The sequence below is a fragment of the Nycticebus coucang genome, chromosome 12, assembly GCF_027406575.1.
Source record: "Nycticebus coucang isolate mNycCou1 chromosome 12, mNycCou1.pri, whole genome shotgun sequence".
In the NCBI taxonomy this organism is placed as follows: domain Eukaryota; kingdom Metazoa; phylum Chordata; class Mammalia; order Primates; family Lorisidae; genus Nycticebus; species Nycticebus coucang.
Window position 1 is genome coordinate 23347557 of NC_069791.1, and position 17343 is coordinate 23364899.

At 42.3% G+C, this 17343-nt stretch overlaps 2 protein-coding genes across 6 annotated transcripts in view; one reads left to right on the plus strand and one right to left on the minus strand.

The window, feature by feature from the left end:
- PPHLN1 (periphilin 1) overlaps positions 1–11583 on the minus strand; it is a 234885-nt gene extending 223302 nt beyond the window's left edge. Inside the window, exon 1 of the mRNA XM_053554755.1 lies at positions 11474–11583. The gene's annotated coding sequence lies outside the window, so the exon portion shown is untranslated. The remainder of the gene's footprint in view (positions 1–11473) is intronic.
- Positions 11584–11611: 28 nt separating this feature from the next.
- Positions 11612–17343, plus strand: part of YAF2 (YY1 associated factor 2) — a 92938-nt gene continuing 87206 nt past the window's right edge. For 4 of the 5 annotated variants that reach the window (XM_053554770.1, XM_053554772.1, XM_053554771.1 and 1 more), the window contains exons 1-2: positions 11612–11752; positions 12186–12311. In XM_053554770.1, coding sequence (XP_053410745.1) covers positions 11727–11752; positions 12186–12311 — 152 coding nt within the window. In that variant the 5' untranslated portion in view covers positions 11612–11726. Of the gene's footprint in view, positions 11753–12185; positions 12312–13944; positions 14324–17343 lie in introns of all 5 variants that reach the window. The other variant, XR_008373195.1, reaches the window with a different exon arrangement.

Sequence of the window (17343 nt, forward strand, 5' to 3'; positions counted from 1 at the left end):
AGAGATGAGGTCTTGCTCTGGCTCAGGCTGGTTTTGAACCTGTGAGCTCAGGCAATTTACCCACCTCAGCCTCCCAAGTGCTGGGATTACAGGTGTGAGCCTCCTCACCTGGCCCCAAAGACCATACTTTAAACAAAAATTTTCTAACAAGAAAATAAAAATGGCAACGATGATATTTAATATTCAAATATCTATGCACATAAAATACTTATTCTGTTATATAGTAAACTGATACCCTTTGCACCAAAGAAAAATCATAGACTTCTAGAGCTTTGGAGCAAATCCATGGCCTTTGCTGCAGGTAGTTTTTCTCCTTTTGAGAAACAGCTTTTATCTTGATGCTTAGCCCCAAGTAGAGGCTGAATGACCAACCATGGGTCATAAAGTGACTATACTAAGTGAGCTTCCCTTTATAAAATGGGTACTATCTGGGCCACCAAGCTCTAAAGTTGAGTATGCATGGCAGCAATCTGTGATTAAGTAGAAATGGCATGTAAGATATTGGACTTAGAAATGGAAGATTAGTAATTTTATGAAGAGTCTATCAACAGGGACTGTTCCTTTCCCTCAATCCACATCTACTGCTTTAAGAGAGTTTCTTACAACTGATTAATAGAGGAGGAAAAAAAAAATCCCAGCCCTGGTTTACAAATGGTTCTGCATGTGATATGCTGGTACCAAATGTCCCAGTCAGAAGTGGTTTTATTTTTATTTATTTATTTATTTATTTTGAAACAGAGCCTCAAGCTGTCGCCCTGTGTGATGCTTCACAGCTCACAGCAACCTCCAACTCCTGGGCTCAAAAGATTCTCCTGCCTCTGCCTCCCAAGTAGCTGAGACTACAGGCACCAGCTAGAACACCTGGCTAATTTTTGGTTGTAGTTGTAATTGTTTGGCAGTTCTGGGCTGGATTTGAACCCGCCAGCTCAGGTGTATGAGGCTGGCGCCTTAGCCACTTGAGCAACAGGTGCCAAGCCTCAGAAGTGGTTTTAAAGCCCAGTCGTAGAGGGATATTCTCCTGATGAGTGTAATTTTGAGCAACACATTTGCTTGTCCACCTTGTCTAGACTAAAACACAGTTGGAAGTATAGATCTGCACTGACTCATGGGCAGTTGCTAATGTTTGGGCTATACGGTCAGGACCAGAGTGGAAGATTGATGTAAGAAGGCTTTAGGAAGAGGTATGTGGATGGCCATTTTAAAGGGGTACACAGTGCAAATATGTATGTGTGTCCCATGAAATACTCACCCAAGGGTGTCATTCAAAGAGGAGACTTTTGTTTGTTTATTTTTTTGAGACAGAGTTTCACTCTGTTGCCCTGGGTAGAGTGCGTGGCGTCTCAGCTCACAGTAACTTCACACTCTTGGGCTCGAGTGATCCTCTTGTCTCAACCTCCTGAGTAGCTGAGACTACAGGCGCTTGCCACAATGTCTGTCTTATTATTCTAGTTTTAGTAGAGACAGAGGTCTCGCTATGTTGCTCAGGCTGGTCTCGAACTCCTGAGCTCAAGCAATCCACCTGCCTTGGCCTCCCAGAGTGCTAGGATTACAGGCATGAGCCACCACGCCTGGCCTTAAAAAGAGACTTTTAATTATCAGGTGAACAAAAACAATCCATTTTTTTGATGTCAGTCAGCCACTTTCTCCAGCCACCCTAGTGGTTTCACAACAGACCCCTGTGAAAAGTGATTGCGTTGTCCTGTATAGAGGCTCTGTGTGAACTCAGCAATAGGATCTTCTCCCCAAGGCTGACCTTGCAGCCTTGCTACATTGGTACTTCTGAGTGTCTAACTAGCCAGCAGCACAAATAAACACTGAGTCTCTTATTTAGCATCCCTTCCTTGGACAGACAAGCCAGCCATCTAGTCATTGATTATATTACATTTCCCTCATGGAAGGGACAGAGATCATTTCACTGAAATAGACACATATGCTGAACACAGGTTTCCCTTTCCTGCCTGTAATGCTGGCACCACTATCCACGGACTCAAAGTGCTTTATTCATTTTCATTGTATTCTGTGTAACATTACTCATAATTAATAAACTCATTTCACAGCAAAAGCAAGGCGACAGTGGGATTATGCCCACGAAATTCACAGGTCATACCATATATTTTCTCACCCAGAAGCATCTGGACTAATATAACAGTGGACTAGGTCATTGCAGACTCAGGTATGGTTTGGAGACATCCTGAAGAGTGTGATGCTATCTAGGAGATGCAGTATATATCACAGACCAACATGTGCCGCTGTCTTTCCCACAGCTAGCGTAAATACAGGAATCAAGACATGGAAATGGGAGCGACTCTTCACGATTATACCTACTTGCAGAAATTTTGCTTTCCATCCCTATAACATTGAACTCTACTGATCTGGTAGTCTTTTTTTTTTTTGGTAGAGACAGAGTCTCACTGTACCGCCCTCGGGTAGGGTGCCGTGGCGTCACACAGCTCACAGCAACCTCTAACTCTTGGGCTTACGCGATTCTCTTGCCTCAGCCTCCCAAGCAGCTGGGACTACAGGCGCCCGCCACAACGCCCGGCTATTTTTTTTTTGTTGTTGTTGCAGTTTGGCCGGGGCTGGGTTTGAACCCGCCACCCTCGGCATATGGGGCAGGTGCCCTACTCACTGAGCCACAGGCACCGCCCTGATCTGGTAGTCTTAATTTCCAGGGTAGAAATGCTTCTGTGAGGGGCCACAGCAATGGCTTTATGGAACTGAGATGTAATTTTTTAAATTTAATTTTTCTTTGGACATTTTTTAAATTTAATTTTTCTTTGTTTTTTAATTTTTTTTTAATTTCAGATTAATATGAGGGTACAAATGGTTAGGTTACACTGCATTTCTAAGGTAAAGTTCAAGTTATAGTTGAGCCCTTCATCCAGGGGGTGTGCTGTATTCCCTTACTTCGTACCCATTAGGGTAGAGCTTACCATTTCCCCTCCTTCCTCCCCTTCCCTTCTTCCCACTCAATGCCCACACTTGACTATACTTGTGTTTTCCTCTCAGGTGGGAGTGTAGTTGTTTTTCTATAGGTTTCATATTAATATTCTTCCATTGGATTCTTCCATTTCCATTCTTGTGACACTTCACTAAGTAGAATGTGTTTCAACTCCATCCAGGTAAATAGAAAAGATGTAAAGGTTCCATATTTTTTATGGCTGAATAGTACTCCATGGTATATATATACTGCTGTTTATTAATCCATTCATGTGTTGATGGGCACTTGAGTTGCTTCTATGTCTTGGCAATCATAAATTGAGCTGTAATAACATTCTAGTGCAAATCGTCCTTCTGATAAAATGATTTTTCTTCTTCTGGGGAGATACATAGTAGTGAGATTGTGGGATAAGTCACTTGGACATTTAGTTTTACTTCTGCCCCTGACTAGAGGCAAATAAGGTAGTTGCTTTATTCAATGGGGAGCTAAATTACCAAGGTAAAATTGGGTAACTGATACACTGCAAAGGTAAAAATGACTATGTCTTCAGTTCAGGGTGCTCTCGAGAGCACCTCTTACAACTTCAATGTTCTACAGTAAAAGTTAATGATAACATCAGCAGGCAAATCAATCCAGGACCACTGAGTACTCAGACTTTTCACGAATAAAGGTTTGGGTTACTCACCAGGTGAAGAACTCAGCCTAGCTCAAGGCTTCTCTGAAGGGAAAGGAAACATGGAAGGGTGAGTGAGACAAGGTTATAAATGCTGACTATGGTCCTGCAACTCTGCAGCAGAGTTTCTTCATTGCTTGTTACGTGTGCACATACACAGGTGTGGATGATTTTATTTATTTATTTATTTTTTGGTGATTTTTGGCCGGGGCTGGGTTTGAACCCTCCACCTCCGGCATATGGGACGGGCGCCCTACTCCCTGAGCCACAGGCGCCGCCTGGATGATTTTATTTTTTATTTTTTTGCAGTTTTTTTTGGCCGAGGTCAGGTTTGAACCCACCACCTCTGGTATATGGGGCCAGCGCCCTACTCCTTGAGCCACAGGTGCTGCCCCACGGGTGTGGATTTGTAAGCATGAACTTCTATTTTTTTCTTCATCTTTTTCCTTTTATTGCTTAATCCAAGCTTCTATGGAGGTTAACTTTAAAATTTAGTCTTTAGGTAACAGAAAATCAGATAAAACCATGCCTGAATTTAAGGAGTAATGACAATAATACAGAGATGGGTGGTGTGATTGCCACCCACACGTGGATGTAACAACTTGGATATAATGTCTCCTTATTTTGGGGGCTGGGTGAGAATATTTTTGTACATGGGATAGTTGCATCTAGGGGAAAAGGTAGAGATGTCTTGTTGTATAGAAGTTCAAATATATGTAGAAGGGTTTGTGTGGCTTCTTAGTGGTTAAAGAGGTATTGTGGCTCAGCCCCAGCCCACTCTGTACTCAGGTTCGTGATGTGAAGCTGGTACTTGCTGTATGCTGGGACCCCCTTTCAGCTTTGTCAGCTTGCTCCACCTGACTCTGCCAATGGGAGGTGCCAGGAGTTAACTGAAAAGCTGGAGAAAGAGGGGACTTGGCTTTTCTTTTGTTTGCTTCACTTTGACTTCCAGTCCTCTTTCTGTTCCTCAGAGCATCACCCCAGCAGCAGTGGTTCCTTTCTCTGAAAGAAGCTGAAACCAGTTTGCAGTTTTCCCAGTATTTGCAGGACCAGCTTCATAGGACCCCTTCAGAGATACCAGCAATGCCCCCAATTCCCTGTTCAAGGTCGATCCTCATTAATGCACCTTTTGTTCCCATCACTACTCCTTCCTGGCTTTGGGGAAAGCAGATTAGAGCCAACCTGTAGAAATAGGAGGCTACTTTGAAGCCAGTAAAGAGAAAATGCAGGAGGAATGGATAACACCATCCACCACGGATAAAATAAAGAACTATTAATATTAGAAAGGGTAGGAGCTAGGGAGAGGGAGTTGAAAACTGAAGCGGGAACAAAGGGCTAGAAGCAAACTGTAGCAAAAGGGTCCTACTACGCTGAAATGAAGCCGAGAGGCTGTTAAGCCACCACTAATCTTCATGATCTTCTTTTCTACGCTTTTTATACATTTATTCAGTTTTAAATTCTACATTTTCCACTTAATATTATAGAAGTATGCCTCTCCTTACAAATTATTCATCAACCTTGTTTTTAATGACTGCTTAAGATCCAGTTCTTTGGTGAGATCATAATTTATTTAACTGTTTCTCTTCTGATGGGCATGCAGGGTATTTGCAATATTTATTAAATTAACTGCCATGGCTATCTCCATGGAGGAGCTTAGGATATATTCCCTACATAGAATTACTGTGTCAAAGAATGGGGACATTTTTTATGTTTTTCTTTGAGACAGTGTTTTGTTCTGCTGCCCAGCTAGATAGCTGTGGTTGGCATCAATTTAGCTCACAGCAACCTCAAATTCTTAGGTTCAAATGATCCTCCTGCATCAGCCTCTGAAGTAGCAGGGACGAAAGGCGCCTGCCACTGACTAATTCTTTCTTTCTTTTTTTGGCAGTTTTTTGGCTGGAGCCAGGTTTGAACCCGCCACCTCTGGTATATGGGGCTGGCACCCTACTCCTTTGAGCCACGGGCACCGCCCCCCCGGCTAATTCTTTTTTTAGTAGAGACAGGGTCTCCCTTTTGCTCAGGCTGGTCTCAAACTCCTCATTTCAGGCAATGCTCCCGCCTAGGCTGCCCAGAGTGCTGGGATCATGGGAATGAGCCACCTTGCCTGCCTCGACATTTTTAATCTTACTCTTTTTTTTTTTTTTTTTGGCCGGGGCTGGGTTTGAACCCGCCACCTCCGGCATATGGGACCGGCGCCCTACTCCTTGAGCCACAGGCGCCGCCCGTCTTTTTTTTTTTTTTTTAATCTTACTCTTTTAAATCTTAATTCTTACTCAAATTTTTTACAGATCCACAATCCTATAATCCAAAAAGCATTGAAAATTGAAACCATTTTTTTTTTTTTTTTTTTGTGGTTTTTTTGGCTGGGGCTGGGTTTGAACCTGCCACCTCCGGCATATGGGACCGGCGCCCTATTCCTTGAGCCACAGGCGCTGCCCTGAAACCATTTTTATATTTTGCTTAACCTGTAATCACTTAGCAGTAAAAGCTGAGTAGAACCAATGGGAGGTGATTTATAGACTTTAATTTTCCCACTCAGTGGGAATATTTGTTTTTTAGAAATATGTTGTTTATGAGACACTGTCTCAGAATCCAGAATGTTAGATAATTATGTAATATTTGTGCCATGTAATCTTTTTCTTCTTCTTCTTCTTTTTCTTAAGAGATGGGCTCTTGCTCTGTTGCCTGGCCTCCCAAATATCTTTCTTACAAAATATATCCAGACGTAAGGGTTTCAGATGAGGGTTGAGAACCTGTACCAGAAGTGTTTCCACATCACACTGGATGCAGACACACAGAGAAAAGACCATGTTAAGACAGAGGGGCCATCTATAAGCCAAGGATAAACCTCAGAAGAAACTAACCTTGCTGACATCTTGATCTCAGACTTCAGCCTCCAAAACCATAATCATATAAATTTCCATTGCTTATACCCAACTCCCAGGCTGCAGACAATATTGGTCTGTGGCCACACAGCAGGAGGTGACAGGGTATGGGGAGACGGAGAGGTGAGTGAAACTTCATCTGTATTTACAGTCCTCACCATCGTCACATCACCTAAGCTCCACCTCCTGTCAGATCCACTTTCCCCCACCCAGTCCATGGTTTATACAACCCACACTGCAGTACCTTCTTATGGTACTCTAGAAAACTAATAGCGTACCACTAGTCATACACTAGTTTTATAACCAACAAAATCAGACACCAACCAAACAAAAACCATACAGATGAACCTTTTAAAATGTAATGGTTTCATTGTTGTAGCTTAATATTATAGTTCATTTTGAGTTCCTTCTCTCAGGGAAAATTTGTAGCTCTTTCCTCCCCTAGTGATCCTATTTTCTCTCAACTTACAATTAGTAAACAAGACGGCACTTCTCAATGTAAGTATTAACAAAAGTACATCATTAGGCCTGGGCATGGTGGCTCAGACCTGTAATCCTAGTACTCTGGGAGGCCGAGGCAGGTGGATTGCTTGAGGTCAAGAGTTCAAGACCAGCATGAATAAGAGCAAGACTCTCTCTCTACTAACAATGGAAAAACTAGCTGGGCACAGTGGTGAACACCTATTGTACCAGCTACTAGGAGGCCTGAGGCAGGAGGATCTCTTGAGTCCTAGGCCTTTCCATTGCAGTAAACTATGATGACAACACTGTACTTTACCTGGGGCTACAGAGACATTTTTTTTTTTTGAATTTTTTTTGAAACTTCAACACTTTATTGTTAAATTGTTCATACCATTGGTTGAAGCATTTGTGTTACCAGGCCAATGTCACAGAAAGAGGGAGAACAGTCCTGGATTAAGAGATTTGACAAACATCACAACCAAATGCAATGTGTAGGCCTGAACTGCATCCAGCTAGAAGACACATTTGGGGGACAATTAGAAACAGATGCAACGACTGAGCATTAGTCATTATGAAAGTGGTATTAATTTAGGCCAGTATTTTCCAGCCTTTTTTATCTCATGGCACACTTGAACCTATAGTTAAACTTCTGTGGTACACTGAAATTGTTTATCAGAAAAAAAAAGAGTAAAAAAAGGAATATACTTACTGTGCTTTGAACTTCTTTTGAAAAAAAATTAATTCATGATCTTTAAAAATTTTCATGCCACACCTAAGATCCTCTCATGGTCATGGCATAACCAGTTGAAAATCACTGATTTAGGCTATTGAAGCTCTGAGTTGCAGTTATCCTGGAAATTGTCCTTATTTCTTAGGGAGTCATACTGAAGTCATATTTTAGGGGCAGATTTTCCTCATGTCTATAATTTACTTTAAAATATTTTAGCAAATATTAAACGGTGAAGAAGAATGTGAGATATGGCCATGGGTATATGGGTGTTTATTACATGTATATTTTTCCCTCCAAACAACAACAAAAGCGTTTGTGTCACTGTACAAGTGACCCTAACGTTTAAAGTACTGAACTCAGTTAACTTACTGAAAAGACACCTGAATGGGTAAAAAGCTGGGTCATTCTAGTTATAAAAATCTTTCTATTCTCCATCAGCCGCTCTTCCAGATAGTAGAGAAACAATTTTGGGAAAAAGTGTCACCTTTTGTGGTGAAATAGGAAGAGTAGCTCCTGTCTTAAAGTCACCATGTAAGCCTAACACAGGCCAAAAAAGTTTTTAGAGAGACATCAATTAATAGGAGGCAGCTGGTACACTGTAAGGGCATGTGCTTTTGTGCTCCACGAAAACTGGAGACCTGGTTCTTGTACAAGAATTGTGAAGTTTCTTTTTTTTTTTTTTCGGCCAGGGCTGGGTTTGAACCTGCCACCTCCAGCATATGGGGCCGGCGCCCTACCCACTTGACCACAGGTGCCGCCCGAATTGTGAAGTTTATTTTGCGGAATTGTGAAGTTTATTTTGAAGGACTGCCATAAATTTCAGCATTTAGCGATCACCCATTGCAAGCAACATGCTTAACAGATTTTTAAATCCCCATTTAAAAAAATACTTATTCAAGAATTGTGACACGAGTGAATGTATTAATTCTCAGAATATTTAGCGAGTGCCCACTATGTGCCACACTGTTCTGGGGGCTGGAGATACTGGAATGGAGACAACAAATACAAGTTTCTGCCCTTCCTGAGCTTATGATTCAGAAGTGGAGTTTTACTTTCTAGTAATGGAGGTAATCTAATGAAATGGCGATTTGCCGCATCAAGGAGTTTTAGAGTACTTTAATTTTCTTTTGATCTGAAAATACATTGTTGCCATCACTTGCTCAGTCTCCTGGAAGATCCATTCAGCTGAGGAATTTAAAAACATTACAATTCGGGCGGCGCCTGTGGCTCAGTGAGTAGGGCGCCAGCCCCATATGCCGAGGGTGGCGGGTTCAAACCCAGCCCCGGCCAAACTGCAACCAAAAAATGGCCGGGCGTTGTGGCGGGCACCTGTAGTCCCAGCTGCTCGGGAGGCTGAGGCAAGAGAATCGCGTAAGCCCAAGAGTTAAGAGGTTGCTGTGAGACGTGTGACGCCACGGCACTCTACCCGAGGGCGGTACAGTGAGACTCTGTCTCTACACAAAACAAAAAACAAAAAAAAATTACAATTCTTTAGACTTGGAAGGAACCTTAGTCAATAGTTTTAATTCCTTTACTTACTAAGTTTACCCATTGCATTACTAAGAGACTGAATACTAGACCTTAGACCTCGTTCTCTGATACACTTTTGTCCTTTTTTTTTTTTGCAGTTCAAACCCAGGGCTGGGTTTGAACCCACCACCTCTGGCATATGGGGCTGGCACCCTACTCCTTGAGCCACAGGCACCACCTCCTCTGATACACTTTTCTCAATCATGTCCCTTATGGCTCCTGGGTTTCTGAATCCAGGTCTGAGTCATGAAAAGCAAAATTTGCAAAAAGTACTGATGGTACAATAAGTTCAGAGAAGGCTTTAAAATGGAATGTTTTGGTTAATCAGAAAGCAAGGCATGGTGAAAGACTAAAGGGATACTGGGTTTAATCCTGGACTGATAATTAAAGAAAGCCATTTAACACTGGGAGTGGGTGGGGGGTGTGAATAGCATGAACTCAGGAGTTCAAGATCAGCCTGAGCAAGAGTGAGACCCCCGTCTCTAAAAATAGTTGGGCATTGTGGCAATGCCTGTAATCCCAACTACTGGGGTGGCTGAGGAAAGAGGATGGCGTGAGCCCTAGAGTTTAAGGTTGCTATGAGCTATGATGCCACTGCATTCTACCTAGGGTGACAAAGAGAGACTCTGTATTAAAACAAAACACAGAAAAACACATTAAACGTGGGCCCTAAATTCATTGTCTTTAAAGTGAAGGGCTATACCATGGATTTACAGTAGTTTGAATTATGATTTTTCTATTTTATGATGGGTTTATCAGAGTATTAAATGCATTGTCAACCTATAATATTTTCAATTTACAGAGTTTATCAAAACATAGTCCCACCTTAAATCCAGGACCCCCTGAAGTTGAGGAGAAAGTTTGCATAGTATTTTGAGCCCTTTAAAATATGTATTTGTGTGAAGAGATTTGTTTAAAAAATGCCTGTCACATAGTGCTCAATGTTATTTTATTATTAATCACACAACAACTTCATATAGATGACATTTTGCAGATGAAGTTGACAATTACAGAAATTAAGAACAATTTCCAATGTCTACTTCTTAAGGGAAAGGGGAAGCAGACTGAGAACCTAACTATGTATTATTTCCTTTGTAGTTTAGCTATAAAATTATTTTCCAGGAATTCAGACTTGATGTAAACCCATAAAGATGGGCAGAAACAGTACAGTTACAGACGAGAGGAAAATATTTTAGGCAGAAATATTTCCTATGCAGCAAAGCAGCTGCTATTGGGGAAAAAAAAAATAAAAATGGAAATTAAAAAAGAGAAAATGAAGTCATCTCTGCATATGAAGGAAAAGTTCTGGTAAGAGAACGGATGGGTTTCCTTTCTAGTCTCCGTAGAGGCAGCTTTTCTGATGGCGAGAGGGATGAAGAGGTAGGGAAGATGTGTGGAAGGCTTTGACTGCCAGGCTAAGGAGTCTGAGAGCCGTTAGTAGTTCTTGATCAGAACGGTGGCATAATGTTAACAGCACTTTATTATTAATCTGGTGGTGGATTACTGACTAGACTGGAGAGGTGGGATTGGAGCTTCAGAGGCCAGTTAGATGGCTGTTGCTATGAGGGCCCCCAGTGTGTCGAGGTAAAGAAACCTGGGGGGAAGGTGTTCTTTTCTTAGTCAACAGACACACAAACTCCTTATTTTAAGAAGGGGTTTATCAGTAAGTACTCTTTTATTTTAAAAGCAGCTACTGCAGAGGCCTGTGAAGCCAAAAGAACGACTTTGGAATTTCAGCAGGGTTAGACTCCTGGCTTTCATTTTAAAATTATGTAACCTAGAGGAAGTCTATCTAACCCCTCCTGAGCCTCGGTTTCGTTTCCTCTAATTTAAGGGTGACAATCCTTACTGTGTAGAGAGCATTTGTGTGCATAAAACCAGTGTTTCAAGGCATCTAGCAATGGCGCTTAATGTTGGCTCTCGCCTTCCCCCAGATAGCCTTCGGGCCGGGCGGAGTAGCCAAGAACCACCGAAGCCAGGAAAGCGGTTCTACCTTAGAGACCCTGGCGGGCACCCCTGTCCCATCTCTGCTGGCCTCGGAACGCCGGCCCCACCTTGGACCGGGCTTCGCACAGGATGACGGAGCATCCCCGCCAGCCACCGGACAGACCTTTCCCGGCCACAGGGGCTCCGGAGCGCACCGCAGCTCCCAGCAGCGGGTGCCCAGGGGAAGCGGGGAAACAGGCGAGAGAGGCAGCGACCGCGCCCGAGGCCGCAGCGGCCACCCCCGCACCTCCCGCTAGCGAACTCACCGCGGGTGCTGGGCCGCGCTGGCCGCGTTTGAAGTCTCCGGCGCGGCCGCTGATTGGCGGGCACGGGTCACGTGCGCCCAGGCAGGAGTTTCCCCGACAGCTGGAGGCTGTGTGGGCTCCGGCGGCGGCTCCCGAGCGCGGCGGTGCGGCCTTCCCCGCCCCCTCTCTGCCTGCTCCCCCGCCCGCTTCCGCCCGGCTTAGTATCCTCCTTATTGACAAACAGAGCGGCCGCGGCTGAGACCCTCGGCGTGCCATGGGAGACAAGAAGAGCCCCACCAGGTAACAGCGCCCGGGCCCTGGGGCCCGGACTGTGCAGGCGGCAGGGCTCTCCCGCCGGGCTTCGAGTTGCCGCCTCGCTCGCCTCCCGGGCGCTGAGGCGAGAACGGGGGCGGTGCCGCTGCTGCGCGAGCGCTGTCTCGTGAGGGGCCGGCGCCGGCCGCCCCACAATGGGGCCGCGATGGCGGCGGCGGCGGCCGGAGCGGCGGTCGGGGTGTCAGTGTGGCGGTGGCGGCGGCGGCTGCGGCTGCAGCCTCGCTCGCGCCCTCCCCCTTCCCGACTCCCCTCCCCCTCCGAGCGCGGCGCCCCTGGGGCCCGCGGGGCGGGGGTCGCGGAATAGGGGCGGGGGGCGGGGCGGGGTGGCCGCAGGGCCCGGGCGCGGGGCGCGGCCTGCTGGTGACCCCGCGCCGCGTCGTGTCCGGGTTGTGTCCTGCAGGCCGAAGCGGCAGCCGAAGCCGTCCTCGGATGAGGGTTACTGGGACTGTAGCGTCTGCACCTTCCGGAACAGCGCCGAGGCCTTCAAGTGCATGATGTGCGATGTGCGGAAGGGAACCTCCACCCGGTGAGTCCCGCGCGCCGCCGGCCGGGGGTCGCGACGCGGAGGACGCCCCTGCGGCTGCCGCTCCCCGCCCCCTACTCGTGACACTCGCAGCCGCGGCGGGAGGAGGCGAGACTGAAGTGGTGGCGGCGATGGGAACTGGGTCACGTTGATCGCGACCCGAGCAGTGGTTTGCGGTGAGGGGTAATTGAGGAGGCTATATTGTTTTTTTCCTTTTTTTTTTTTTCTTTTTTGCTGCCAAGAGAGAAAGAATTATTTAAGGGAGGCATTAGCTGCTGCGATTTAATTCGTATCCCTGGGTGTAATGCCCTTCTCCCCACTCCGGGTATAAAAATGTTGGCTGCATTATTGTGTTAGTGTGTGGGGAATGAAGGAAAAACCGTGAATTCCTCTGTAGGAGCAAAGATGTAATTTAATTGTGTTCTTCCAAAAAGTATCTGATTGTATACTACACAATAGATGAAACTTCGTTTTGTAGATGGATGTCTGGAAGGGTCAGATCAAGCTTTTGTTTAGTGTTTTTATTCCAGTTCCCTAATATTTTGTAAATAAATAGTTGGAGATGAGCCCAGTCACAGGACCATATTTTTACTGAAAGTATCTGAATATCTTAGTTTGATTAAATGGCAGTCTGTTAGACAAATGAGATAAAAGGATCGCTATTTTCAGTCTAAAGTTTATTTTATGGTATGCTTACTATATAACAACTCTTGTCTGTTAAAAAATCACTTAAGTCAATTAAGTGGATAAAGAAAATCATCTAGGAAATTCAAAGTCAGCGGCATTCTTGCTCTGCCAGTACTTAGTGATAGAGCTCCTTCACCTTTATAGGAAGATAGCCTTTGATTTAGTTCATTAATTGTAATCCTGTGATTTATCACTTCATATTAACATAAAGTATATTTTTGGGTATTACAAAGTTCATTAGAAACTAAATTATCACAATAAGTATACTAATGTGTTTCACTGTTGCCTTAAAGGGGGGGCCTACTATTGGCACTAAATATTCAGTAGAGATTAGATTTCTAATTATGAGGTACTTCAGTTTTTTAAACAACATTTACAGAATTTTATTAAATTTTTAAAATATAGAGACAGAAATGGTTGGCAATAACTTAAAATTTTTTTGGTAATGCTAGTTGCTTTTCTGTATACCTATTTTTTGCAAATCTTAATATGATTTTGTATATTCCCTTTTACATTGATTAAAATATTTTGAACATTTTTCACGTTCATGTTTAAAAGACAAACTTTCAAACGTGTACTATAATTAAGGGAATATAAGAAAACATTACAAACAGAAGAAAGTACCTATTTTGCCTAAATGATCGTGGTTACTACTTTTGGACCCGTAATTTAAGTATTTTGAAAAGCAGAGGATCTTTATGTTTGTGTAAGGTTGGATTTGGTTTAGATTATATTTGTATATCTATGTTAGCACTTTGCACTGTATAAAATGCTCAATAAGCCATTTTTAGAAAATTTGTTTTTTGGAGTCAGGAACATTAAAGTGGAGACAATTATTTTAATCTTATCTCTAGTACTACTATGTTATTGCTTTTTGTTGTTCGCTCTCTATTTTCTTGTAGCATTAGAAAAATACTGAAACTAGAAGAGCCTATATGTTTATTTGCAGGGACAGCAAGGAAGGGGGGAAGCTGGTGTCCTACTCCACAGCCAGTCTTGGGGTTAGAGGAACCCTGAGAAATAGAGTAGGTGGTGGCAGCTCAGAAGAGAAGAAACAGGCTGAATACCTGGCACCTGGAAGAAGAAGGAATATAGTGCTCAGGGGAGTTGGCCCAGGACAGAGAAGTGGGCCTAGTTTAAAAGAGGCTTGAGGCCCACATGGGGGCCCCTGACATTTTTTTTTACCAGTGCATCTGAGCTCTTGTAGATCCAATTTTTAGTGGTGGAAACATTACTTGAGGAGGACTCAGAAGCATTGTCATTTGGATTGAAACTGAAGAGGCTCTGGGCAGCTCACCAGAAATCTAAGGGACACTCTGTTCCTAAAAGTAAGTGTTCTACACTACAACCCTCTCAGCTTCTTCCTTCCTCTCTCTGAATTGTCTCTTCTTTTTTGATTTTGGCCCTACGTTAAACGTAAGAGCTCTAATTAATTTTCTCTGTTATCTGTTATTTTCCTACTGCTGTTTCTGAAATTTAGAGTGGAATCTGTGTTTGGATAAAACAATGGAACAGGGTATTATTAATAGGGCAGATGTTGATTGCACCCCAAAATACATATTTCCATCTCTGGTAATGTTAGAAAAACAGGATTAAAGAACTGTAGAGCACTGTTGAGAAGAAAAAGTTTAAGTAGTTGGAAGAAATAATTTTCCACAACTGACCTGTTAATTAACAGGGTAATTTCAAGAATAATGTTGGCAAGTACCAAAGGTAGGACTCATAGCTGCAGAGCAAAAGGATGCAGTTTGCTAATGACTTTTTGTGTTATGGAGAGACAGGATCTGAATCCCTTGGGTCAGACCGACCTTTGAATTGATTTTGTCTCAGTGGCCAAATGTGAGGCCAAGACTAAGTTATTCTACACATTAAAAAAATTTTTTTTCTTTTTAAACCTCCAGAGAAGATTTGAGTTCATGGTTTCCCTCTCAAATCTTTACTGACAATACATGTATTTTTCTTTAAAGAATATCTAATTCAGAACAGAAGACCATTTCCTTTGACTATATCCTTGGTAGGTCATGTCTTTGCAGAATGAAGTTATATTCATAACATGTATTTCAAAATGAAACATGATTTGATGTTATGTCAGTTCCTTAATTGATACATTCTTTAAATTTATGCCATTTCTGTGATTGAATTTCAATTTTGTACTTGGTGGCCTTAAATCATTTACATTTGATTAATCTCTTTTGAGATCCAGAATCTAAATAACTAGGTAATTCAAGTACCTAAAGTTTTTTACATTGTTCTTTTTTGAAGGAAACAATGATAAATGTCAAACCAACAGGAAAAATTTTTGTTCCATTTTTTCTTTTGTCTGCCCATAAGGAAAAATTTTAAATTGAAGAATAATGCTGCAGTCTCCTTTATATGTGAAGTTCTTATATGGCAATAAATGTCTCAAATATAAACATAAGAAACTTTAAGAAGTTAAGAACCATTCTGAATCACAGAGAAAATAAAATATTCAGGATAGTCTGTGTGAGGGTAGTAACGTGTAATGCTTGATGTAAGACTAGTATTTTATTGCTATGTCTTCACATGGGAATAGAAAGTTACTTTATTAAAGCTTAACTCAGGTGGCAAATATTTAGAAATGAAAATGATAGAGTTATCTGTTTTGATCTTAAACTGTGGCATAAGTCTAAATGAGAACCTATTAATACCTAGTCTATATCAGGCTTTCAAGTGTAATAGGGTTTATTGTATTTTCTCAAGAGTGTGTATAATAATTCCTTTAGGTTTCTCATGGGTGTTATTTCAGAGAGCTGAGAGTTCACATGATAGAGTACTACCTTGTTTCCCCGAAAATAAGACAGTGTCTTATTTTAAGGTGTGCTCCCAAAGATTGCTAGGTCTTATTTTCAGGGAACGTCTTATCTTTCTTGTAAGTAGGTCTTATTTTCGGAGGATGTCTTATTTTCGGGGAACCAGGGTAGCTGTTGTACTGTGAGTTTGGTAACTTGGGTTCATACCTCATTTCAACCACTTCCAACATTCAGCATTTACCAAATGTTTATTGAACTTCTTTCATTATGCAAGGGCAGTGCTAAGTACTAAACATAAAATGGAGAGAGCAAAATGGATGTTTCTTTTTTTTCTTTAATTTTACAATTTTATCAAATCAGAAACATTGAACTATACCAAATTTTGTATGTGAGGTAGTGTTGGTAAATCTTTCCTTTATGTGTAAGCTGGAGAGATGAAAATTCTTCATTTATAACCAAACACAGTATTAGGGTAAGGATCTGACTTTAGGTAAAAAGAATATAAAATCACATTCTGAAGAAACCTTAAGGAAACCAACTATTACCTGATGAAAACCTTTTCTGTGTCATTGTTGTCTTGTCTATTTGCTTTTCTATCTTCTAATTTGAGGTTTGGCACCAATTCTTCTAGATCAGGGGTCCTCAGACTTTTTAAACAGGGGGCCAGTTCACTGTCCCTCAGACCATTGGAGGGCCGGACTATAGTTTAAAAAAAAAAAAACAACTATGAACAAATTCCTATGCACACTGCACATATCTTATTTTGAAGTAAAAAAAAAAAAATGGGAACAAATACAATATTTAAAATGCAGAACAAGTAAAGTTAAATCAACAAACTTACCAGTATTTCAATGGGAACTATGGTCCTGCTTTTGGCTAATGAGATGGTCAATGTCCGGTTCCATATTTGTCACTGCTAGTCGTAACAAGTGATGCAAGTGTTCATCAGTTAGTCTAGATCTGATTGGAGATTTCAGATGTTTCACTCTGGAAAAAGTCTGTTCACAGACATAAGTGCTACCAGAGATAGTTGCCATTTTGAGTGCATGGTTCCTGAGATTAGGACATGTCTCAGAGGGGAGAGATGCATAGAAATTAGGAAGCCTGCTTGACTTAAATGCGTCTTTCAGAGAGTCACGATTCTGCAGTTCAGCCAGTTCCATTTGGTAAATCGTATCCACATGTTCAATGTCAGTAGAAAATGGGTTACAGAAAAGCTATATGTCCTGTTCATGGAGATGAAGCTCTTTAAATATAAATTGGAAATCCTTTTGCAACTTTTCCAGTGAATCCACACATGTTTTATTTGGGAATGCCACCAATGGATTTTCTGCTAAGAGATTTTGAGTTGTGGAGAGATGGCAAAAATTTTCTTCCTTCACTTGTTTGATGAAGAGGCCTAATTTTACTTCAAATGCTTTCACATGTGATTGCATAGCACAGATGATTTTCCCCTTTCCTTGAAGTTGTACATTGAAACTGTTGAGTAGTTCTGTTACATCCGTCAGAAAGGCAAGGTGCCATTTCCATTCTGTATCATTGAGCTCTGGTACTTCTTTGTTTTTTGAAAGCAGAAA